Raw genomic sequence first — 23,760 nt, forward strand, 5'->3', positions numbered from 1 at the left:
TGGGCGGGCATGCGCCACGCTGTCTATTGTTGCAACTGCTTCCGAACACACCTGGCCGTCTCCGGTCCTCGCTTCAACTTTAGGACGCCAGTGTAGGCACACCAACACAACATTCTTGCAGCGTGGTGCTGCTTAAACGCTGGACTGTGGAGGGGGAAGTGCCGTTCTCTGAGTACGCAAGAGGACGCCCCTCATTCGAAAGACCCTCGGCGGTGTGTCTGTTGTTCGCGTGGAACCGCGGGACGGCGCAGGTTTGTGCTGCAGTTAGCTGTGTACAACACAGCCTATCCTCACAGCTGTGAGAACTCAGGCGCAAATCTCGGTTGCCTGGCTCCGTGCTTGGCGAAGGTATCACGATGGATTCTGGTCCTGCTCGCTGTTCTGCCTGTTCACGCGAGGATATTGCTCTTTGCAAACGCACTACGCGATACACCCAGACATGTTGCCGTGCTAGTTGCATTTTTGTGTATTTGAATGTCGCTCTGTTTCTCCTCTGCCTTCTACCCTGCTTCTTTTGCCTCCTCCATCCGTGTTGAGCCCTCGGCGTGTATCTCAGTTTTTCAGGCGTGCCTTTGTTTCGTATCCTTTGCAAGTTTCCGCTCTGCCCTTCTTTCGAAACGCGTGGGTCCTGGTTTCTGTCGCGCACGCGATCTGTGGAGCTGAACTCTGTGTCGACGATGCACGCGTGTGAGGCCTCATGAGTCGCTCACTCCGTGCTTTCCGGAAGATCTCCCACAGAGGAAGCTTCATGTGCAGTTTTGTTTTCCCTTCTGCCGCCCGTCTTCGTGAAAGATGCCGCTCAAAACTTCGTGGCAGTGTTCCTGCAGCGCCACCTTCCCAGGTGACCTGTTGATGCTGGTGGGTAACCACGAGCGAGTGGGCAACTGGAACCCGCAGAAGGCAGTGATTCTGTCGACGGACGCATCCTCCTTTCCGACCTGGCGCTCGAACGAGGTCTTCTTCGAGGAGCAGCAGCCTCTCCGCCTGGAGTACAAGCTGATTATTCGCCGGTCCTCTGGGGAGATCTACTGGGAACCCATCGCTACCAACCGCGTGGTGAACTTGACGGCCAACACCTCCTCAGTGACCGAGAACGTTTGGGGATCCCTCGCGACGTGCTCGATAACTTTCTTCCCGCTGCAACCGCTCCCCTCTCCCTCGTTTTACAAACATGTCTCAGCCGCGGCCTCGCAGAAGGACGGGGTCTCGCCGCGAGTCCGCTCCTGCGCCTCCATCTCAGGCGGCTCCACGTCAGACGACTGCCAAAACGCGCAGAGCCCAGGGGCCTCGCAGGGCGCCGGCGGGCTCGCGGCGACCGCAGGGAAGCCGGCGGCAGGCTCAGCGGGCCGGGGGACCAAGGGGTACATGGCGCATCGCCAGTGCAGCGGCGCCCAGGGGCGCACCTCCAGCAGCACGCAAGCTGCGGACGAAGCAGCCGGCGGAGGAAACCGTGTCTCGTTCAAACGCTCGGCTTTCATTCTCGCCAACACACGCCCCATTACTGCCTACTACACCATTTCCAAGACGATCGGTGAGTCCGGGCTCGCTCGGAGCGACGGGGAGAGGGAGCCGAACGTCGCGGTGGGCGTCGCAGACAGTCGCGGCTCGCGTGGTTGCGCAAGAGGAGAGGAGAGGGCTGCAGTACTCGCGGAAGCCTGGGCTCTCCAGGCCACGGCTCCACGGTAGAAAATATCCAGACGCAACATGTCTGCTTGAAACAGCAGGTGGTTCCCGTAGATGGGCGGCGGGGAGTCTGGTCGACGCCTTACCGACCCGGCGTGTACCTGGAAGTCGCGGCTTCGGGGGAGGCAGACTTTTGGGGACTCGTCGGCAGCACAGAGGAACGAGGGTTTGGGAGTGAGAGACTAGTGAACAAAAAAAGAAGCACGAAATGAGGGGCGATCGGTATGTTGGCGTGTGTCTGTGTGGTTGTCCTGCATGCAGGTCGCGGCACGTGGGGAGAAGTCAAGCTGGTGATTGACAATGAGACAGGCGCTCGCCGAGCCGCGAAGAAAATTCCAAAGTGCTACGTTGAAGACGCCGATCGTTTTAGGCAAGAAATCGAGATTATGAAGAGTCTAGACCACCCGAACATCGTGCGTCTGTACGAAACTTTCGAAGATGTGACTGACTTTTATTTAGTGATGGAGTACTGCACGGGTGGCGAACTCTTCGATCGGCTGGTGCACCAAGGTGTCTTCACAGAGGCCCTCGCGTGCCGCATCATGCGCCAGATTTTGGCGGCAGTCGCGTACTGCCACGCCCACCGAGTCGCGCACAGAGACTTGAAGCCAGAGAATTTCCTATTTTTGCACGACAACCCGGAGTCGCCGATCAAGCTCATCGACTTTGGCCTCGCCGCGCGTTTCCGGCCTGGTCAGCCGATGCGAACGAGAGCGGGGACGCCCTACTACGTCTCGCCCCAGGTAGGGAGTGGGGAAGAGAGGAACTGCGCGTGAGGCCTCGTGATTCCGCCTGCATCTTTTCAGCCAGCCACCAACCCAGAAGTCTAGAGACAAGGTCCCCTGCGCCAGGGCGCTCTCGCTATCAGTCAGCTGCTTAGGCACTTTTTTGCGGGTCACTGTATCTGTATATACATGTAAATACGTGTATACATATGTTTGTTGGTAGTCGCTGGTGAACCTAGCGCTGGACCTGACAGGTCGGTTTGCGAGTCGCAGCTCGTCTGTGTGTGCCTGGCGAGTTCCCTGTTGCTCCAACTCGCTTGCGCGTCTCAGTTGAGCAGGCATTTGGCAAATCGCATGCGACGCGTCTGTTCTGTGTGTCTGGCGCAGGTGCTCGAAGGACGCTACGGCCCAGAGTGCGATGTATGGTCTGCCGGCGTGATGATGTACATTCTGCTGTGCGGCTACCCTCCGTTCAATGCGCCTTCGGACCGGGGAATCATGAACAAAGTGCGCGCGGGGCACTACACGTTCCCAGACAGCGAGTGGAATCGCGTCTCGCTGCAGGCCAAGGACCTCATTTCGCGTCTGCTCGACCGCCATCCGCGCACACGCATCAGCGCCGACCAGGCGCTGCGGCACCCCTGGTTTGTAATGCACGCCCCGGGTGACCACTTCGAGCCGCTCGGTAAGCACCTCATCCTGCGGCGAAGCGGAAGAGTGGTCGGCGGTGCCGCGTGGGGACACGTTTGACTGTCAAGAGGTATCCCAGAGACGTCCCACCATGCGCCTGGTCGAGGCAGCGGGGGTCACTGTCCCTGTTCTGTGTGTCTGGCGTGCGTCCGCGCAGGCCTGGACATCTTGAGCAAGTTCCGTCGGTTCCAGGGACTGAGCCGTCTGAAGAAACTGGCTCTGACAGTCATCGCGCAGCACCTGGAGGACTCGGAAATTGAAGGGCTGAAGAATGTGTTCACGCAGCTCGACACTGAGGGCGACGGTGTACTGACAGTGGAGGAGATTCGCAAGGGAATCGAGCGCAGCGGCGTCCACTTGCCACCCGACATGGTTTTGGAAGACGTGCTAAGAGAGGTCGACACTGCCGGCACGGGCAGCATCGACTACACGGAATTCATTGCGGCGTGTCTTCACCAGTCGCACTATATCCGCGAGGAAGCATGTCGGGCTGCTTTCCGTGTCCTGGATATCAACGGAGACGGCCACGTCAGGTATGCGCGCAGTTTTCTGCCTTGGCCCAACGGAGAGAAGCTGAGTTTCTCGAGCGTGCAACAGATGCTGTTGAGAACGCAGAGAGTCGGTGTGTGCCACGGCCTGTGTAGCTGCGTAAATATGAGATCGCGTTGGTCGCACGACTTCCGTCTTGCGCCGACAGCTGTCCCGTACCTCGTCGATTGCTGGTTCGTGAGAGCGCTCGGGCTTGGCATGCGCTGCGTCACCTTCGAGACGAAGACGAGCGACCACGCAGACGAGCACGGATGATGTTCGTCTTGTGAGTATTGATGCACGCCAGTTCCGCTGAAATGATGGAGTGAAGCTTTTGCTGTGTTTCTGTGCAGCGCTCAAGAACTGCGTCAGGTGTTCCACATGGCGGGCGACCTCGAGACCGACGCGACTGCGGAGTTGTTGGAGGCCGACGCGGACGGCGACGGCCGCATCACTTTCGAAGAATTCTGCGGCCTGATGCGCAAGGTTCCCTCGCTGGCTCTGGTGACAGAGCACACAGTTTCGATGATGCGTCGCACCTGCTCGCGGACCAATATGAGCGCGTCCAATCTGTCTACTCCGTCGGGTTGACGCGTGCAGGGAAATGAAGAAATATGAAGGGCTGTCAGCTTCGGACGCAGGGTTACCTGAAAATGAGAGACAAAGATTTCCGTATGCTCAGTCGCGAAGCAGTTCTCGAGACGGGGAGGATGGCGAGCTCGCGCGGTTTCGTCGATGCCCATCGGCGCACTGTTCTTTAATGCGTGTCAAACGCATTCCCTCGACGCAGTGGTCACCGAGTGTCATGTTCGTTGAATGCACGCCCTGAAAGCTAACGGCGAAGATCTGTCAGACATCGTTTCGCATGGATGGCGTGCTGCGACCTGTTTCCATAGCGTACATGATATCGCACCCGCAGTCTTCGCATACTTTTTTTCAAACAGTAGGGTGTCTCGAACGATGTCGACCGTTCGAGGCCGCCTTCGCGGGAAGAGGTGGTGGGTTGCCGAGCAATCGTAGGGAGCTGTGAGGACCGAGCAGTTCTTTGCGGAGGAGCGAGGACTTGATGCAGCCCATCTTTCTTTGGAAACTGTCCTCTTCGTGTGGTAATAGCCGAGCGCACACGTGTGAAGTTCCGCGGTGGTAATGCCCGGAGAGGAAAAGCGCAGCATTCTCCAGTGCTTTCCCCGAGTGGAATTCTTTGCTGGGATCGAAGGTGTTCGACGCGCTCAGTTTCTTCTTCATGTCGACTTGGTTCTTTCCACACGAGGACTAAGCGGACGGTCGGGGCACTCTAGGCTCTTGCCAGAATTTTGACAAGTTGTCAGCCGGGTGGGTGAGGGGGGAGGCGGTAGAGGCTGAGAGAAAGGGGGGGAAGCGGGTGAACGAGAACAGCGAACAACGAAGTACATAACACAATCGCGTTGAGGGACGACGATGATTCTTGTGGAAGCAGACGGAAAGAAGGGAACGACCAGGTCTCCAGCCTTGTGCGAGATTATGGTGTTCATGACCCGCCGGCTGTACGAGCCCGGGTCATGAGATTTTGCGTTCTCGTTCAGCGTGGATTTAGGTGATACACATTTCAACGCGTGTGTTTCTCGAATATGCAAGCGTGTTTCCGCGTCCTAGTTCACGTGATTATAGAAGTAAACTTTTTGATGAAGACGGGGGAGGAGACATCGGCCCGCGCAGCTGCAAAGCGCTCATGGCGATGGCCCATCAGAGACACTTCCGTGCAGATGAAGAGAGGACTTTGTATGCAGCTGTTACACCAGAACGACAGGAAAGGTGAACGTGTGTGGATGCACGGAACATTTCCTTTTTTTGTATTGTTCCGGCAACGGGCGATGTGAGGACGTACAAAATATATGTTTTTCGCATAGAGCAGTTCAGGGAGGGGCGAAAGTTCCTCGTGGTCTCATTCAGTGTGGTTCATTGCAAATACCCACCTCATCGGGGCACTGCCTGCCAATGAAAGCGTTTCGTTCTTGTGAACGGATGCGAGACGTCGGTGGGAGAAACGATCCATTTATACTTCAACGGTGGGCAAATATGAAGCGACTTTGATGCCATTGTTGTGGTTTGGGCTTGGCAGACAGTGAAACGCGCACGGTTTGAGGGCATAGTAATTTTTCGTGTGGGGAACCCCGGAACGAGATTTCGTGCTTGCAGAACCACGAACCATACTGTTTTTCCGGTAAAGCGACAAACGTAGTAACTACCCCAGCCGAAGCCTGCACATAATGGTGGAGCGTGGCGTTGCTGACTGGACGGTAGCCAAATCCTTCTATCCATCTGCAGGGAACGGAACTGCTACTTCACTGTAGACTAGACGCAACCGCGAACTTCGCATTTGATCTGTCTCCAAGGCATGCCCTCAGGGTCCCCGTGGTTTTCAGCTTCTGCTTGGCTTCCCTACTCCCGCCGCCGGGTTCTAATCCGAACCACAGTTACTGTTTGAACTTGTGCTAGTCACTTGGATTGGCGCAAAGCAGCACTTCAGCCGTGTGCAGATCTCAGAAAAGGAAGACGATAATGTTTCCCGAGCAAAGGGAGCGCGCGGCAAGACGTGCGAGACTGCTGGTCCACCTCGTGGGTAGACGTCAACTAGTACAAACGGAGACGCATCCGTGTTCCAACCAAGAGGGCCGTATCAGACGAGATATCCTAGTATTCTATGTCAAATGTTCTGGTGTCCTGGAGCACACCCCAAAGTGTGGTGGGATTGCTCCGGAGAAGGCTCATTCCCCTTTTCCCGCAGAAACATCGCTCTCCGTTTTTTGAGCCTCCGTTCGTCCTTTGCTTTGTTTGGACCGTCCGTGAACAAGTGGCAAAGATCGTTGTCGCCCCTTTTTCATCGGCTGGCACGACGATGCATACTGAACAAGGCTACATGAGCATTAAGACGTGTCAGTGAAAATACCTCGAGCCGCCAAGGTGTTTTGGTGTCCAGCGGGATCCATAGCATTCGCAATGGATTGTGGCCCCGCTGCATGTCGAAAGTTTATGACCAACTCTGGCTGAACTCTACAAGAGCATATGCTGCAATTTTGTCGCAGGATATTTAGAATACGAGGCTGTGGTTCGCGTCTTACACTATGACAGCCCGCAGTAGCGCGTTCCACCAGGAATGTTTTTGGGTGCAGGTGACTAAACTCCCAGTAAGTACGACTTGCATCGGGTACTGTTCCTTCTGTACGAAGCTGGTTAACTGCATCACGGCGAAGGTGGCAGTAGCTTGACGGCGGTGCCTGGTCGATCAGGGGCCCTTCCCTTCGAACCAAGAAAGCTCAGGCGAAACATCGGTAAGCCATTCCCTTTTAGTCAGCCGCCCTGTTGATGAATTACTGATGCGGTCCCTTCCACCTTGGTTGCTCCTCGCCTCTGTTTCCCCTGCCACCATCATTCCCCCTTTCCCCCCGCCCCCCACCCCCCGTGCCCTTGCCCGCTTGACATGAGCATCACATCTGTGGGCCGGTCTAATGTAGCGGCAGTCTTGCTCCACCACCAGCAGCAAGCTCTTCACTCAGAATTTCTATGCGTGGTGGGTTCTTCGAGCGCGCAATAGTGCCCGGAGACCCAGTCGCGTTCCCCGTGAACACACTCCTGTCCGGACTCTAGACGACGCCCTTTCGATGCATACACCGTGGGCGAATGCACGGAACGCGGGCTGTCTCCTGAAGACAGGCGGCCTTTCTCCAAGAGAGGAAAGGATGAACCTTCTTCGTCAGGGATGTCGTGGGACCACGGATCAGGTTTCGGACTTAGGAGTCCCCTGCTCTCGGTCAACATGGCACGATTATCCTGTGGGCACTCTGAAAGCGAACGCAGACGCGGAAAGTGGCTTTCCGCGGGTTTCTCGTCATCGGACTCGTGCCAAGAGCGCGTGCTCAATAACACTAGAGGCCTGGATGAGTGTTGCTCCGCTCTGCTCTGATGACGGATCCAAAAGCTCCCGAGCTCGGTAACGCTGCGCCGTTTGGTGGAAGCAGACCGATGCTCTACTCGGGCTCGGCCTTGGTCATCCCACGTTATGATATCTGTGTCTCTCTCCATCGCGTCCCCGGGAGGGTGGTGAATAACCTGCATGGCACGCTTGCTACGCTCCTCTGCGAACGCCACCAGCTGGTCCCGCGTGCCAAATCGTTTAACTGCCTCAATTGGGCACGACACATCAACTTTCAACACTTCTCCTGAGACACCACACACCAGCCAAGCAATTTACATGAATCTCTCCTCTCAACGCAACCGCGAAAGAACTCCACACCTCGACATGAGTGAAAAAACGACATATTAGCCTTCCCTTGCTTTACAATGTGGAACGCAAAATTTCTTGATGCTGCGCGAGAGCTTGCACCCCACCTCACGCCGCTCCCCACAGTGAAAAAAGCCTATAGCTTGATGCGTGGCACGTACCGACAATGTCCTGCGTGGCTCGTTGTCGGCGCTTCTCGATCCCCCGGTGGGTTCGTTCCACAAAGGCGTCTACGCGTGCTGATTCTTGAGCGACGAACTCATCCAGATCTTCGCGCAACTGTCACAGACAAGAGGGAAACACCTCAAGAAATCAAGAGTGGCGCACCGTCACCCGAATTCTCACCCCCTAACCTCTCAAAGAAAGACACCAGAGGAAGCACACATTCGACATTACGCACAGGAACAAGGAAGATGCCTGTGACAACACCTACGGTGTTGTCACAGCTAGCATTGCAGGACACTGAACGCAAATACAGGTATATACTCTCTACTCCGTCAAATATTTCACGTGGACTTCCACTTGTTCAATGAAAGCAACAATCCGCGCTCATTCGTGTGAAAATTATACCGATCATCCCGCATTCAAGAAATCTTCAAATCATGAACCTGGAGATGGTTTGACCGTAAGATCAACGTAATACGACTTCAGTTCAACCACCGCCTCTTCGCCAAACAAGAGAAAAGAACCATTTGTCTCACGTTTCTAGCCTTGGCTTGGAATAAGACCTCCTGGGTCGCCGTGAAGCGTTTCGCTTCATCCTCCACTTCAGCAACAACTCGCTGTCGAAGAATTCCACGGAGGCGCTCGGCACGATTGACGATCTCCGCCGCGTTTGCCTCTGCGCGGAGTACCTGCCGCACAGCGTCATCCGGAGAGGCTGGCTCGACGGGCACTCGTTCTTGTCCGCATTGCAATAAGCGTTCCGGCCTGCACGTTGACGTGATGTCTTGAGACGTCAAAGGCACAGCAAAGCCAGCTCAACAGACACGGAATGAGTGCTGCCCCCCAGCTTCAACAATACGCATTCATGTAGCGGCTCGCACAGGATGAAAGTGGCCTCGAAATGCGTTAGGCAGTATGATAAACACTAGCCGCGAGCCACACACGTCCCGGCTCGTCACGGCGTACCCAGGTCGAGGGGTACGGGCCAAACGACCCCACCTACGCGGCGGCGACTCAGAAGCTAGAGTTCCGGAATCCACAAATGCATTACTGGCTACCAGTGGCAAGTATCTTGCCGTGCATCCTGATCCTCTCGACGTGAAACTGGCCACCCTCCTCCAGTATGCCTCTCCATACTGACTGCGCCTTCCTAGTAGCTTCCTCGGTAAGCCGGAAGGCAGCTTCCGAATCAGCAGGTGTGGTGTCCGTCCCTGCCGACCTTACCAAAGCCGAACAGCTCCTCGGCAGTCATGGTCCAGATCACAGGACAGCAAGCGTCTTCGCTTTCTTGTGGTCGCGTGTCACCCCAATTCGGCGCGCCGTACACGGACTTGGTGTCATCGTCATCAACCGAATCCTGGTCGGGAACCAGAGAAAAACCTCGTTTTGTGTCGTCTCCATAGAAGCCTTCGCGCTGAAAACCGCAACTGAGTTCTGCATTCGTCTTCTGCACTTCTTGGCCGTTGTCGCAATTGCTTTTCGAAAGCGAGTTCAACAAATGGCTATGCACACTGCTAGGGTTGGTTGGCTGGTGCACGGTGGCGGCAGCCAATCCCGATGCCTCGTGGCGTTCAGACAACCCGCGGTCCACTCGACTCTCCATGCGCTCAGACTCTTGGGAAGGGTAAGCCATTCCGTGAGTGGGCACACTCAGAAAGCACGTCACTGGAGCCCAGGGACGGGCTGAGTAGAGTCGTCCTGCATCCAACGCGTCTTCAGCCTGTGGAATACCGTCGTTACAAGCCGCCACATATCGAGGCTCCGCAGAGTCACGCAGCCCCTGAGACGCGGGTCGCACCCTGGTCGTCCTCGCGTTACGAGTTCTGCTTGAAACGGTCGCCGCCATGGATCGCTCCCCTCTTGTGAGTTTGCGAATTTTATGTCTGAATGTTCGGCCTTTGAGGGCCGAGAGGAGGAAAATGGCGCAGCCGGCCGCGGGCGGGCTTATGAGGTGCTGGCAAAGCCAGACTGGTGTACACGACGACAGAGGAAAACGTACAGAAGAAAAGTGCTGCACAAAAGCTGGTGGAGTTGACTAGACGACTGAAATTTCCGAGGGGACGACGCGCGTGGCGATCCGCTCTGTGGCACCCCGGAGCTAGGAGGCAGGCATGACGATCAAATCTGCTGGCAATTCTGAGACGGTGACAACTGTTTTTATTGACGATCGTGTGGTCGCAGAAGAGGATCCACTCGTGACGGAAGCGAAACACTTCTCACGGGTTCCACCGTGTCACACACGCTTGTTGCCCATTAGACTACACGACTGGACGATGTTCCCTTTACCTTCTGCCACAAATTGCGGCACAGTCTGGCTGTAAGCCGTTTGCAGCACAAGCGCCACCCAAGCCGCGAAATGGTTCGATGAAGAAAGCGGTAGCTTGCAGGCGATGAGGGAAAAAACGAAACCGGCGCCGGAAAAACGGACTGACGGTATCTCATGCGAGTCAAGATGCCTTGCGGATACCTAGTGGGCAGGGCTTCCCAGGCTCGCAGTTAAGATGGTGCAGGCGGTGCTGACCAGACAAAGTCCTATGCAACGCTCGTCGAATTACCAAAAACCACAAGCATCATGCCCAGCCGTCATTCACACAAGGAGGCAGAATCATTCAGCTTCGCAGCTGATGAATCGGGATGCAAAAGTCAGTAGTTCCTCTCAAGTCCGCTAATGGTAGCCAGGCAGCTACTCGGACTTGAAAAACCTTTTAACAGGCTGGAGAAATATCCTACGAGATATCGGATATCTTCACGTGTACGGAAGAATATTTGAAACAGTACAGTGATCACAGACCTGATGGTACACCTGCCGCACGAGCAGAAATGGGGAACCGCATTTCTGAAAGGCGCAATGACGGTCAATTTACGAGACAAGTAACGCTTTCCTCTTCATCTGGATTCGATCCACATTTCACATGTATAGCGAAAACCTGTCTTGAGAAGAGGATTCATTTGAAATAGCCAAGCATGGCCGAAGTACGGGACAGGATTGCAGCGGATCGCGCGAACATTCTTCGAATTAACTTGTTATTGCACAAATTGATCCTATACTTTAAATGGATTATGGCCTGATTACGTCTGACGATGCCTGGACGCAATGGAAGATACGCTGGAAGCAGTTCGGATCGTGGCACCTCCGGTCACGGTGTGCAGACATAGCCTCTTCAATGAGCCGTAAAGCCGCGTGTGGATGTGGTCAGTTGGCGATGAACTTCATCGATACGGTGACATCACAAGAGAAGATGAGCCAACTAGAGGGAACAGCAAAAGATAAAATATTCCACACCCTGAAGAATGACGACACGCTGTAAAATAATACCGGACAACAACTGGAGAGACACAGTGATGGCACAGGCGAAACAAACGCGTTATCAATCTTCTGACACAGAAGGCGACATCGTAGAGTAGCGCCCTGGAAAGTGCATACCACTGCCACAAGGAAATACTAGCCCCCGACACGAGTATGTCTCTTGTTCGTGTGAAGGCTAAGGCTGGGTTCAATGCACGAGAACAAAATCGTCAGCGGAAGCTCCTTACCGATCAGCCACTGCTGGAAGCGGACCAAACCAAGCCCCACATATATTGTCACGTTTATCGCAATACGCACTGCGCAAAGGTGAAGACCGTGGAATATTATTCCTTGGGACCGTAGGTGAACGCATCTTGAGCACGACGGGAAAAAGTGGGCAATTCAGCGGGGTGAATGCATCGGCATTCACGTATACATGTGCATGGTGTGTCTTGGGAGAAAGTGGTCAGAAAGTAAGGCTTGCGTGGTCAATAGAAAGGCCACGCTTTTCTCTCGACTGAAGCCCGTGACCCGCACGCGTTTTGATAGTCTGCAATTGTTATCGAGGACCGATTTCGCCACACAGATTTGCGGTAAATACATTGATTTGTGAATAAAGAAACAAAGGATAGTCATGAGGTGTGGAAGACAAATCGGTTCGACGAATGCGGTATACTAAGAAGGCGGAAGAAGCATGCCAGCAAGCGCTCGCAAATCAAAGCAGATCTACGCCCGTGCAGCCAGCCAATCGCAGGTGACTCGAATGCTACAGAAAAGACGCTACACTGCGACGTCGCGCAGAAGGCAACATAATTTCTACAGCGGAAGAGGAAATCTCCCGGATGTGCTCTGTCCTGCCGAGTAAGTTGCTCATAGTAGCGACAGAAGTCGTGGAGTGGCCTCAAATTCGCGGGCGGGCTCCCTTCCGGTGGACCGCAAACACTGCGTTTTGGCGCGTGACCTGGCGACGGTGCCGGGGGTTCGCATGTAAATTTAACCGGTTGACGCCTTGCTCTACTGTTAGCAGGTCCTTCCTCCCTTTATTTTCTCCTATCAGAAGGTTTCGGCGTACTATCAGAAAGAGTATAAAAACAAGATCAAGAGGCTGTTGGCAAAACAGTGCCGAAGAATGCGGGCTCCACAGAGATGGGGGGTTCCCATGCTGAAGTGTGTGACCCATGCAGCTGTACGCGTCGGTCAACTTTTGTTGCCATCTCACGTGGAAGATTCCATACGAAAGCGCTGGCGCTTCTGTCTGTCTATAGGAACGCGTCTCAGCAACAGGGTGTCTGATCTCGTGTAGCTTTGATATCGCATACCCCCGCCCGCCACAGACCGATGATGCGGCCATAACCTCGCGTGATGCGAGACCCGTTATGCTGAAAGGCGGGACTAGGTGTTCAAATGACGATTTTCCTCAGCAATCACGCGGACGAAACCTTTTCCTCCTGACCGTCGTGTATTTGCTTTTGTATTTACCTGTGCAGTTAGTGGTTGAAGGGTCAGAACATGCCAAAAAGTATGAACGGAACAGAAAAAATATTGTTTTGAGAGGGCACTAAATACTGTTTCCCATCTGGAGGCACACGAAATTGTGTGCATCAAGTGCTGGCATCATCGTGGCTTTTGGCGGCGGAAGACACCTGCGGTTGAGTTCGTGCGGCACATACTGTCGAGTGTAACCTAATGCTCAAGTTCTGTGCTGGGGGTTTGCAACTGCGATGCACAATGAACATGCGTTTCATACCCCGTTGCGTCGTCACACAGTTAGAAAGCGGCAGCAGAAGAGAAGGATTCCATGGCATACGCCCACTAATTCTGCTTGCTGCTTCCGCTTTTCCGCTCTGCGTCAGCGATTCTTTCCCAGTACGGCGTCGCGGCCAGGAGGTATATTACCCAACGCTCCGTACCAAACACTACGCGAGTGAAATTGCAAGGTGTGTCTCAATGTCGGCATCGCGCGAACGTGGCGAAGAACCTGACCATACCCCCAACTTCCTGCCTGGGGTTGATCGAACAAAGCCTTTCAGTCGGTTGCTTGTTGGCGCTGGATGCTTCTGGGGCGTGGAAAAGCTGTTCAGGAAGGAATTCGGAGATAAGCTTCGAGCAACAACAGTTGGCTATGCTGGAGGTGCCAGAGAAAACCCGTTGTACAAGGACGTGTGTACGGGGCAAACGGGGCATTATGAGGTCGTTGAGATCCAATTTTTTGAAGATAAGACCTCGCTTTCAGATATACTCCGATTCTTCTGGAGAATCCACGACCCAACAACTTTGAACAGGTGAGAAGCATACTGCCGGTCACGTCACGGTACATCGTCGTCGTGCGGGACCTGTAGGCGTATACGAGCCCAACTAGAACCGGGATGGTGTTCCAGTTAATCACAAGTGATGGCTTCCGTTCCTTCGGATGTATGTGTATGTTTCATGAAGAACCGAAAAGAGTCGAGTATTATCCATGCTTACCAGGCGTAGAAAGCGTTCATCCGGTTAGTTGCTTTGCAGGATACGTACGGACCTACCGCTGAAGCTCTACTGGCTGCAGTACAGATTTGATTAGTGGTACTTGGAGGCGTGTGGCTATGCCTAATGCAGGCAAGGAAACGACGTGGGTCAGCAATACGGGTCGGCAGTGTTTGTGTACTCTCCCGAACAACGTCGGATCGCGGAGGCAGTGAAGGAAGAAATGCAGAGCCACTGGTCGGCCGAACTTACGACCGCGATATTTGGAGGGACGCCCAGTTTGCCGTGCGTACGTTTCTGGAAGGCAGAGGATTACCACCAGTTATACCTCGAACGAAATCCTCGTGGCTACTGCAATCATCGAGTGCGTTTTTGAGTAGCCGTCTGCTCAGGAGTATGTTTGATGGGATTACTTAGAAAGTCAGCCATGACTGCTGGTATTGATACTACTGTCTTCGGCTGCGGGCCACACGGGGGATTAACCTGGAAGTTCTGGACTCTTGCTGGGGAGGCTGATTTGGTCATTTCTTTGGTGTCAGAGCAAGGGTGCGCTCCTAATGTAGTGAGGGCAGGGCTTGCCGACGCGGTGCGGCGTCTCTCTTAGCAGGCTTGACCATCGGGCTTTTGTGGGGCGTGGGGGCTGCGACCCAACTCCAGCACTTCTAAAGTCGTAGGCACTTGCTGACTTCAGTTCACTCGATCGGACATCTCAAGCCCCTCTTTGTTTCGAAGGCAGAATTGTTTGAGAGTAACACCTCAGGATTATGGAGAACTTCGATTGTTGACGAAGCGTGGGTACAAGGGACGGCATATCCGTATGCAGTCGCACGCGGTATTGTATTTGTTTGTCGAATGCGGCGCCATCAACCACTGCAAAAGGCACAAGTCAAAAATGCAAGCACAAGCTTCATAAACAAATTTGAACTGTCGCGTTGGTTCCCGTGATTTGGCTGAGATGCCACTTCAGTTCCTCACAATAGCTACAGCGTGATTTACAGTAGTAGCACCGTGTGCTGTGGCACACCTGAGTGAACGACTCCGTTTGTTTTTCAAGAGAGAGAGCCAGTGGCTGATATACATACAGAAGGTTACGAAAGTTTGTCTCGTTCATAAAGCAGCTGCAGGGGACTCCAGCGAGTGGCTCTACACGCATCGTACAACAAATGCACACAGCTGCCTCGTCTTTGTATTTGCACGAGGTTCTATTTGATCATTAACGAAATCAGCAATTGCTGAAATCCATTTACTGGATCGGTCTAGGCAATCCCCCTTTGGTCCTGATACGCGGGTCCAACGTGCCCCTCCCGGATGCACGACGCTGTCTCAGATCACGTGGGGCGTCCAAGGTCGTGCGAGTTGAGCAATGGCGTCTAGGCGGCGTAGTTTCTTTGGAGGTTCTCGATGTCGTATTTGTAGTGAGTTTTTTCCGCTTCCAGTTTGTCAATAGCCGCAACTGCATCCTGAACGCTTACTCATAATGCAGTGGTTGCGCGAATCTGTCTGTAAGGGGCTTACATCGAGTTGCTGTTCAGGTGACTTTACTTGGAAAGGCATCGGGGCGTTGACTTGAGCCTCGCTCACGCCAGTCATTGCGGCCTCTTGCTCCTGTAGATCCCATATCAACGGGAAAACTAACATCCCAAGCAATCTGTGTTCTTACCATGACTTGCGTCATGGCACTCTCCACATCTGCGGAAAAGTATCACTGGGCTTTCTGGGATAGAAGCAATGGGCTATTGGAACGCCTACCGGCCACGGATGATGGCTTAACGACCATAATAGGAATGGGCCCTGGAAAGAAGCATGATACGCCACCGAAACAGCAATAGAAAGGGGCCTACTATACATACCAGCTGCTGCCTCTTCCTCTCGCGCCCCTACAGAGGAGTGTTTTTCGCGGTATGACCCGGCGGCAAAGCATTGAGCGACCTACGCTGTGCATCCTCTGCGACTAAAATTCAACATCAATACGGCTTGCGGTTGCTGTTGAGAGTACATGGAAATGCCTCACTGGAAGCTTCGGCGCCCGCGCCCCCTGGATGCGGATAGTTAATCTCCAACCGCAGGCCACCCCCGGCGCCTACGCGCCCTAAGGATCTACATGTCACTCCTGTTTACCCTACAAGGATGCGGTCTTAACTAACCAGCTTGAAATTCTTCCCTTCCCGACCGTAGCTCCCTCAGAAGCCCAGCAACCTCTTGCTCGAGTGCCGCGACAGCTTGCTGCTGATTGCCAATTTGCTGCCGGAGCTGCTGAATTACGTGGTTCGGGGCTTGGTCAGTTTCAAGGGCGGAAACTGGTGATCCCGCCACCAACGGCACCAGGATACACAGTCTCGCAATGCTTTTTGTCCTCATTTTAGCTAAAATCACACTGCGCTACGCTTTGCTACGTGGAAACGGTAGGGAGAGGCCTTGTTTTACAGAATTACTTGAACCCCAGCACCCTCTGATGTCCGATCAAGGGGGGATTGCCGACTGGAGTACCATGTGTATGTACACATGTGCGTGTGGTGAAACCTGCTAGCTGTCTGTCCGTCTGCCAACTGCGCACGCCGTTGAAACAGACACTGACATTCTTCTTGAATGCAAGGTGCTAGCCTGATTGACGCAAGTGGAAAGAAGATGCGCAAGGAATCGAGCCAGTCTACTGAACCAGTCCAATGGAGTACAATTTCGTTACCGAGTAGCAATTCATGACAGCTTTCGTTTCTTGGCGAACGACGCTATGCTAGCCGTCGGCACACCAGCGGAGTGCATGCATGCACCCGCCAGCGTGAGGCCGTCACTTGGATTACGAGATAGTAACAAGACATACTTCACTTCATGGCGTTCCTCTTTCTATGTGGATGGAGTTTTGCATTACTCTACACGCACAGCGCGAGTGGCACTGCTCGTTGTTCGCGAAAGCTTTGCGTTAAAGTGGTTCTTTTGCAACAGAGTCACGCGAGAAGATCGATGGTGACCGTGAATATTCATCGTTCTGTTGCTAGGGGAAGAGGCTATGCTGTGGAATCTTTCTTGTACGCCGACCGGTTTCGCTCTCCAATTCCATGGATAGTCATTATACGCTATCAAATTGCCTTCTAAATATTGACTTACACACAACATTATGCGACAATGGACGAGCCACTTCACGTCACGATTAATAGGTTGTCCGCGCCGTGCCTGTCGACGGACGGGCTAGCGGAACTTCATGGGCTCTTGCAAGATCGGGCATCCAATTTGGTCCAGACTCCCGGCGCTCTGAAAGATATGATCTCGAGCATCTCGCACGCGAAGTGTTCGCTTGGAATATGCCACCTTCTGGCACGGTTGTGGGACGTCGGATGCGAGGTGTGTTGTCGGATTTAGGCCTTCAAGTGGCCTGGGAATTGGGAAGTCGTATTCGGTTGGGTACCAAACGAATTCGGCCGTAGACTCTACATTTCACGGGAAAAATGTTCGTTTCGACTCCAACCTTGCCATAAACGACAGTGTGCTCTCGCTACTTAACACCCTTCTGCTCGAAGTCCTAGGCGTGAAAGGTGGCGCACTGTTTATTGTGTGCATCTTCCATGATGAAGACCTAGTTCCTGTTATGTCCTTTACAGGAGTTCGAGAGTTTTGCGTTTGAGGAGACGATGAACTTCCTGGTACAGTGCCAGGGCTCACAGATTCAGCGGTGTCCGGAGGAATTCATTTCCGTGGTCAAGTCCACTACGCGATTTGCATTGGATGGTAAGATTGGTAGTTTCTATCCACTGAGCTGGATCGGAGCATGCGCATCCTCTACATGGGGGAGACTCCGTCCACGAATTCTTCAATGACGTACCGCTCAGCTATCCACCACGTCCTGCTGGTTTTTGCGCCGACGCGATGACGTGACTGTCTGTGGAGCGTTCGGAGCTGCGAACCCATTTTCCTCAAGCGGAAGGTGACTCTTGAGTACATGATTTGAACAGCTTATCTTGAGGCGTATTCACCGGCCTCGTCGTCACATCCCCGCCGCGCCCGTCCGGGGCATATGTGCAGTTCTTCGTCGCTGGCACGGCTTGTGCAGGCTGCGTTCACAGACAGATGGACTCAAGGAGTGTATGCGATGAGCGGCCGGCTGCGGATCCATCCATGGAGCACTGCAGGCTGCAGAAGCGTATTCCTTCTTGTATGCGTTCGGACTCTGCGCCGGGCCCTTTGGTGTGCTGTCCTATTTAGCTCAAGAGCAGCCCGCCGAGGGGCCAGCGACTTCTTCGCCCGCCAGCGTCCCCTCCTTTTCGTCTCGCTTACTCGAACCTCTCCTCGAAGGCGCGGAGAAGTTCCGGCCTGCGCGACACATTATCACGTCGGCAGATACGGGTAACAATATCGTGCACAGAGGACGCGCAGCGGATGGAACAGTGAGCGTCCGTCCTCCTGGGCGTCCTGCGAGAGGAACGCCACGTAGAGGGGAGAGGACGAAAGTGCTTGCCCATGGTGTATTTTCCCGCTTGAAGAGTCACTGCGACTCCACGGACCTGGCATTTAGGGCGTAAAGATCGTAGCTAGGCCGTGTATCGTTATTATTACATTATCCTGCTCTAGGCAGCAGGAAGAGAGGAGGCTCTTCTTCCACGGTTCGTATCGAGAGCGTGTGCTCCCGAGAAGCCGCTGCTCTCGCTCTGGTAGTTTCGTACAACAGCTGGCGGCCACAGCAAGTGCGGCTTCGCGTAGGTAACCAGCACGCATGAGGTCAGGCAAGGTCAGGCAATTCTTCCCATGCGCCCGGGTCAAACAGTGCATCTTTGAGCAAGCTGTAGACCGTCGCGATCTAGCTCGTCAGCGAGCTTCTTTCCATGTTTTGGTTAATGTGGTCTGCTCGCTCGAGTGCAAAATCCGACAAATTTCCCCTCTGAGGCTCGTTCCCGCCGCCATCTGGCACACTCCTGTCTTGTCTTTTTGCCGGCTGACTCTCTCTCGGCTCTCAGCGGCCCTTCAGTTGTGCCTGTCCACCGGCCTCTACGACCGGGCGCGGCGCGTGATTAATCGCGATGCATTCGAACTGAAGAAGGTAGGACAACGTTTCACAAGTGATTCGAAAGCATCTGCGACTTTGTGTGGGCTGCCCACGGGTTCGCTATGTTGTCGTCCGTGGCCGTCCGGCATGCCCTGTATCCGCACTGCTCGTAGGCGGCTGCGCGTTTTCTCTCTTGATCTGCCTTTGTTTCACCCTTGTTTGCCTCGCTTCTTCGCTTGCTTTGGAACCTGGTTACTTCACAGGGCCTCGTGCATCTCGGACCTAGTGCTGGTGCCGGGAGTTACACTCCTCTTCCTCCTCTGACGCTTTTCCCGCATTCGTACTTGTCTCTCTGCTTTGTGTGCGCTCTTCTTCGTCGGCGCTTCTACCTTCCTGTCATCCTGTCTCGTCTTCTTCCTCGCGCTGCGGCTTTGCTGAGTGTGGCCTCGGCGTGTGCTTGCTTCTCATACCCTAACGCGGACGTCCTGTTTTTCCTCTGCTTCATATATATATATATATATATATATATATATATAAATGCATGTATATGTGGGGTCCCCGAGTTTTTGACGCCTCGAAGCTTTGGAGGCAACTGCCTTTAATGCATCGAGGTTCAGGATACGTGTCTATCCAGGATACAGCCTTCAACTCTGCCGGTCTGCTGGTTGCTTCCCTCTCCGTGGCTAGGAGGAGCTTTATTCGTTACCCGGTCGTTCCATTTCCCTGTCTGCTTTCCGTATGTCTTACCTCTCTCTTCACCTCCCCTCTGTCTCTCTCTGCGCCTCTGTCTCTCTGCGCATCGCTGTCTGTGTGCTGCCGACTTTCTTTGCTTTCTTCTCAGCTCTTCTGCCACGACCTCCATGACTGCATCGCATATTTCGCGATGGCTGGCGAGGTCTGGGCGGCTTTGCAGGAACACGAGAAAGCATTCCACGCACTCGACATGGCCCTCTCCCTTCCGAGCGCCACAGACGAAACTCTCTATCTTCAGGTGTGTTTTCTTTTTCTTTCCCCTTTCGCCGCGCATGACCTGGTCTCCGTCTCTCGCACCCAGCCCACGACGAGTGCCAGATCCCCGTCTTCTCTGCGCACTGTCAATCTTTCGGGTGCTCTTTTCTCGCGTGCAGCTTTCCAGTCTCCCAACGGGTCGCTGAGGAGCGCCTCGCTGCTGTTCCTTCTGCTCACCTGGCGCTCTTCCGTATGCCTCCGCGCCGGTGTCGGGACTTCGCCCTGTGGATGTTCGCTCCCTCGGTTTCCGTGTCTGCTTGCACTCAGGCCGACGCCTACAAACGCTTCGTTCTTTTGTCGCTGATGCTTCGCGGGCGCGTGATACGACCGCCACCTCCTTCTCCGGTATGGAAAAAACGCCGCGGGTCAGAAAGGCAGACATGCAGTCTCAAACACCCTGTCTCCCTCGAGGCGTCATGCCTCGATCGTTCCTCTAGGGTTCCGCTGCGACCCCGGAGCTCTTTTCTCGGTGCCTGCGATTTCGGGATGTCTCTCGTTTCCTCGCTTCACAGCGGGGTCTGTGCGCATCGTCTCCCTCCGTGTTCTCCCTTGCGTCTGTGGCCTTCTTTCGACGGGTGCTTCCTTCTCCGGGTGTCTTTTTGAATGAGTTTCTGCCACCTTCTTCGTGCCGCCTGGCCGTTCACACGCTCCCACTGCAGCGCCTGTCTCTGCCTGGCTCGCGCGATCTCTCTTTTTCTCTCTCGGCTACAAGTCTTCACGGCCATTTGCGGCCGCCTCTCTCCTCTGGCGCGGATCTGAATTGGGCTCCTGCAGAGTGGTGAAGAAGCGCTGCGGATGGCGACATACCACCAGGCGATTGGGGAGCACGCGCTCGTCTTCCCAGGCGCGTCGACGCGGACTCTGGCGAAGCGGGACGCTCCTGCGTCATCGCGGCTCGCGTCTGGCGCCCGCAACACCCGAGCCTCTCTCTCGGCCTTTCTCGCTGCCCGCCTTCACGGTCTCAGCGAAGCCATTCGGGTGCATGCCGCGCAGCTCAAAGAAGAAAACAACCTGGAACTTGCCCAAGAGCTCATCGCGGTGGGTCGCTGGCCTGCCGCTTCAGCATATCCAACTGCTCATTCAAACATGTCTGCATATGCATAGGACTTTATGTATCCATGTGTAGATACCTATATGTATATATGTGTGTGTATGTAGGTGCATGTCTATCTAGCCCCATGATGCAGTGTAGTCACCTGTCTGGGGAACGCTTCTCTAGATGCTACACCGCAGTCTTTTGTCTCCGTCGTTTCATTACCTCTGGATGTCTGCCTATTTCGTGTTGTCAGGTGAGAAAAGAAAGAAGATATAGAAGCTGGAGTAGTGCCTAAGCGTCTGTAAATGCGTTGCACGAGCAACACTAGCTGTGAAAGGGTCGAGGGGAGAGCGCCGCGTTTTCCTCCTTCCGACCTCCCGCCTGTGTCGAATAGACCCTCTCCGCAGCTCCGCTGCTGGTGTGGCTTATCCGTGTCGACTCCGCTCGGCTGTCTAGACCCGGGTGGAATCCACGGCGGCTAGTGTTGTCTTCCCTGGAGGATGCTGACCTCCATGCGTCTTCTTCCGTGCCTTGATTTCGCGCAACCCGCGAGTTCTTTCTTCCCTTCGCGCAGAGCGTGCGGTACCGGCAAGTTGAAGAACTCAGTCGGATTTTCCTGGCGCTTCCTCTCGCGTCGTTCCGGAGGCGCATGGACGTCGCCTCGGACGCGGAAGCCGTCCGCCTCCTCGCCTCTCTTCCCGTGAAAAAGGTCAGCGCCCACAGGCCACACAGCTCTCTCTCTTCTGCGCGGCGTAGTTTCTCGCCCCTGACCTTCATTTGCGATTGGGCTGCCGGCGGCTCTCCTGCGTGCAGTTTGCCTCCCGCTCCGCCCCTTCGCGCCGTGGCTGGTCGAGAGTCTTTCGCCTCGTCTGCAGCCCTGTTCTACCTGCACTCTTTGTCTGTGTGCAGTGTTTTCCTCGTATACGCTTTTTCTCTGTGGAGTCGTTCCTGTGTTCAACTTTCTCCTGTGTGGCCTTTCCTCTGCCTCTCGGAGGCCTCTAGGGCTCTCTGCTGGCACTCGCGCACTCGAGCCGCTTTCTGCTTCTTTCTCTCCGCAGGGCTCTCCCCCGCTGTGCGCGTACGACGAGGAGAAGCAAGTCGTCTGCTTCCGAGGGCCGTACGCGTCTGCGTCTCCCCCCGCGGGAGAGTCTTCTGCTGAGGTAGTTTACGACGCGTGCCTAGCCGCGAGCGCTGTTCGCATGGGCTCGTTAACGCCGCCAGCCCCATCCTGACGCGTGTGCGCTGTTCCCCGCGTCATTTGCTGCACACCGTGCGGAATCCGTCTGCGGCGCGTGACCCTCCTCTTTCCTCTTGCTCTCTGTGTCTCTTCCTTTCCTCTGCGTTTTCTTCCGCCGTTCCGGACTCGGCGCCTTCGGCGCGTGGCTTCACTTTCCCGTTGTAGTGCGAGTGAGGCGCAGAGCGCGTGGCCTCTCGCGTTGCTTTCTCGGCTGACCGCGCGCGAGGCCATGAATCATTCTCTGTGCGCGGCGGAAAGACTGCTGCCGCTTGCTGCCTTTCACTGGCTTCCACCGCGCCAAGTGCGCGAGCGTTCGTTCTTCGTCAGGGAGCAGACGCCTCCGCAGCGGCCCGCGGAGACCTGAAGCGGCAAATCGAAGAGTCTCTCCAACGCGTCAGCTCCATCTCGCGGCGCCTGCGCGCTGTAGAGGCTCGGGTGAGGAAGGCGTCTTTTTGAGGACGCTCTTCGTTTGGCCTGCGCCGACGCACAGAGAGTTCCGATGGTGAATATGCCCGCATGTGCGTGGCTGTGCGACGGGGCGTGCTTTAGGCATCTGTGCTTACCCTGCCTGAATACGCATGTGGAATACCGTGTATCTGACGCGCAGGCACGCTTGCGTACATGTAGGCATTTGATACATCCTCTCTCTGGACACTCCAGCCAGATAGTCGACCCTGTTTGAGAGCCTTTGTACATCCGAGGGAGCGCGGCAAAGGGCACACCCATACAGATATCCACGAATATATATATACATATCCATATATCTGTATATAAACAGATAGCTCTTGTTTCTTGTGGCGCGGCCTTCTTTTGTTGTCCGTAACCGACTACGCATGTGGTTACACGCAGAAAGTTATACGCCTTTCCACTGCACGGGGTGTCACGTTTCGCTTTTTGTCGGTTTGTCCAGGTTACGGAGAGTGAAGGCTTTGAGCGCTTTATGAACGAAGTTAGCGACGCCGGGGAGGGCGGCGGCCGCGGCGGAGGACGAACGAGGAGCGAGGGCGACGAGGGTCATTCTGCAGAAGGTAGGTCAAAGAAGAACGAGAAGTAAATTTCTTCTAAGAAAGTGCAGCTTTCGAGGGAGACTCCACCCACTCACATACCGTAGGGGGGCGGCGGCCGTGGAGGGAGAGGAAAGCGGAGCGCAGAAGGCTTTTCGAGGAGGCGCGGGCTCAGAGAGGACGCCGTAGTTCTGGAGAATCGAAGAATATCACAATGGGTCAAAGAAGCCGCGCGAGAGTCCGCGGTCAGATTCTTTTGAGAAAATAACTCATGATCCAAGAGGGAGCACGTCTACAAAAAAGGTACCAGAGTGCGAGCTGACCGTTTCAGATTTTGCGAGACTGTCAAAGAAGAGAGCCCACATGCATCCGGGTCGGTTCTTGTTTCTGGGTTTCTTTATCTCCTTGTCTTCTCGTTTTTCTCTCTTTCATTTTTGCAGCGTATGTGGAAGACTGCTGGCGGCCGGTGGAAGACGGGGTGCTTGAACGGGAAGAAGAAATGCAGGTTGTCTCTTTTGAAGAGGAGGGCGCAGGATAAATTCGCGCATTTCCAGCGATAGGCATCTCCGCGTTCTGTTCTGAGTACTAGAGTGTTTTTTGCACATTTGTTTGGACTGGTGGCATCCTGGATTGCCTTCACTGAAGCTGCCTACCTGCCGCTAGCGTCTCGGACGGCGACATGAAAGCAGCCGCTGCGTAGCTGTC

General features: G+C 54.7%; 5 protein-coding genes across 5 annotated transcripts; 3 read left to right on the forward strand and 2 right to left on the reverse strand.

Moving 5' to 3' along the window:
* Nucleotides 1-792: 792 nt before the first annotated feature.
* BESB_060980 (calcium-dependent protein kinase CDPK2) lies at nucleotides 793-4,217 on the forward strand (the record flags this gene model as incomplete). Its single annotated transcript, XM_029364512.1, has 5 exons — nucleotides 793-1,531; nucleotides 1,945-2,426; nucleotides 2,796-3,093; nucleotides 3,256-3,631; nucleotides 3,980-4,217. The coding sequence occupies 5 exons, from the start codon at nucleotides 793-795 to the stop codon at nucleotides 4,215-4,217; spliced, it is 2,133 nt and encodes a 710-aa protein (XP_029219220.1).
* A 2,934-nt stretch (nucleotides 4,218-7,151) lies between these two features.
* Nucleotides 7,152-9,682, reverse strand: BESB_060990 (uncharacterized protein; the record flags this gene model as incomplete). The annotated part of the gene is made up of 4 exons (XM_029364513.1): nucleotides 7,152-7,822; nucleotides 8,046-8,163; nucleotides 8,586-8,833; nucleotides 9,274-9,682. 4 exons carry the CDS (start codon nucleotides 9,680-9,682, stop codon nucleotides 7,152-7,154), a joined length of 1,446 nt encoding a protein of 481 aa, XP_029219221.1.
* A 3,381-nt stretch (nucleotides 9,683-13,063) lies between these two features.
* BESB_061000 (peptide methionine sulfoxide reductase) lies at nucleotides 13,064-14,174 on the forward strand (the record flags this gene model as incomplete). The annotated part of the gene is made up of 2 exons (XM_029364514.1): nucleotides 13,064-13,617; nucleotides 13,931-14,174. 2 exons carry the CDS (start codon nucleotides 13,064-13,066, stop codon nucleotides 14,172-14,174), a joined length of 798 nt encoding a protein of 265 aa, XP_029219222.1.
* A 994-nt stretch (nucleotides 14,175-15,168) lies between these two features.
* BESB_061010 (uncharacterized protein) lies at nucleotides 15,169-16,156 on the reverse strand (the record flags this gene model as incomplete). The annotated part of the gene is made up of 7 exons (XM_029364515.1): nucleotides 15,169-15,258; nucleotides 15,314-15,403; nucleotides 15,459-15,487; nucleotides 15,548-15,589; nucleotides 15,649-15,675; nucleotides 15,795-15,878; nucleotides 15,943-16,156. The coding sequence occupies 7 exons, from the start codon at nucleotides 16,154-16,156 to the stop codon at nucleotides 15,169-15,171; spliced, it is 576 nt and encodes a 191-aa protein (XP_029219223.1).
* Nucleotides 16,157-16,918: 762 nt separating this feature from the next.
* On the forward strand, nucleotides 16,919-23,593 carry BESB_061020 (uncharacterized protein; the record flags this gene model as incomplete). Its single annotated transcript, XM_029364516.1, has 12 exons — nucleotides 16,919-17,134; nucleotides 17,392-17,518; nucleotides 17,993-18,133; nucleotides 18,742-18,824; nucleotides 19,612-19,761; nucleotides 20,046-20,123; nucleotides 20,553-20,816; nucleotides 21,389-21,523; nucleotides 21,873-21,974; nucleotides 22,379-22,486; nucleotides 22,962-23,079; nucleotides 23,496-23,593. 12 exons carry the CDS (start codon nucleotides 16,919-16,921, stop codon nucleotides 23,591-23,593), a joined length of 1,620 nt encoding a protein of 539 aa, XP_029219224.1.
* Nucleotides 23,594-23,760: the final 167 nt, after the last annotated feature.

Source organism: Besnoitia besnoiti, chromosome V, assembly GCF_002563875.1.
Source record: "Besnoitia besnoiti strain Bb-Ger1 chromosome V, whole genome shotgun sequence".
NCBI lineage: Eukaryota > Apicomplexa > Conoidasida > Eucoccidiorida > Sarcocystidae > Besnoitia > Besnoitia besnoiti.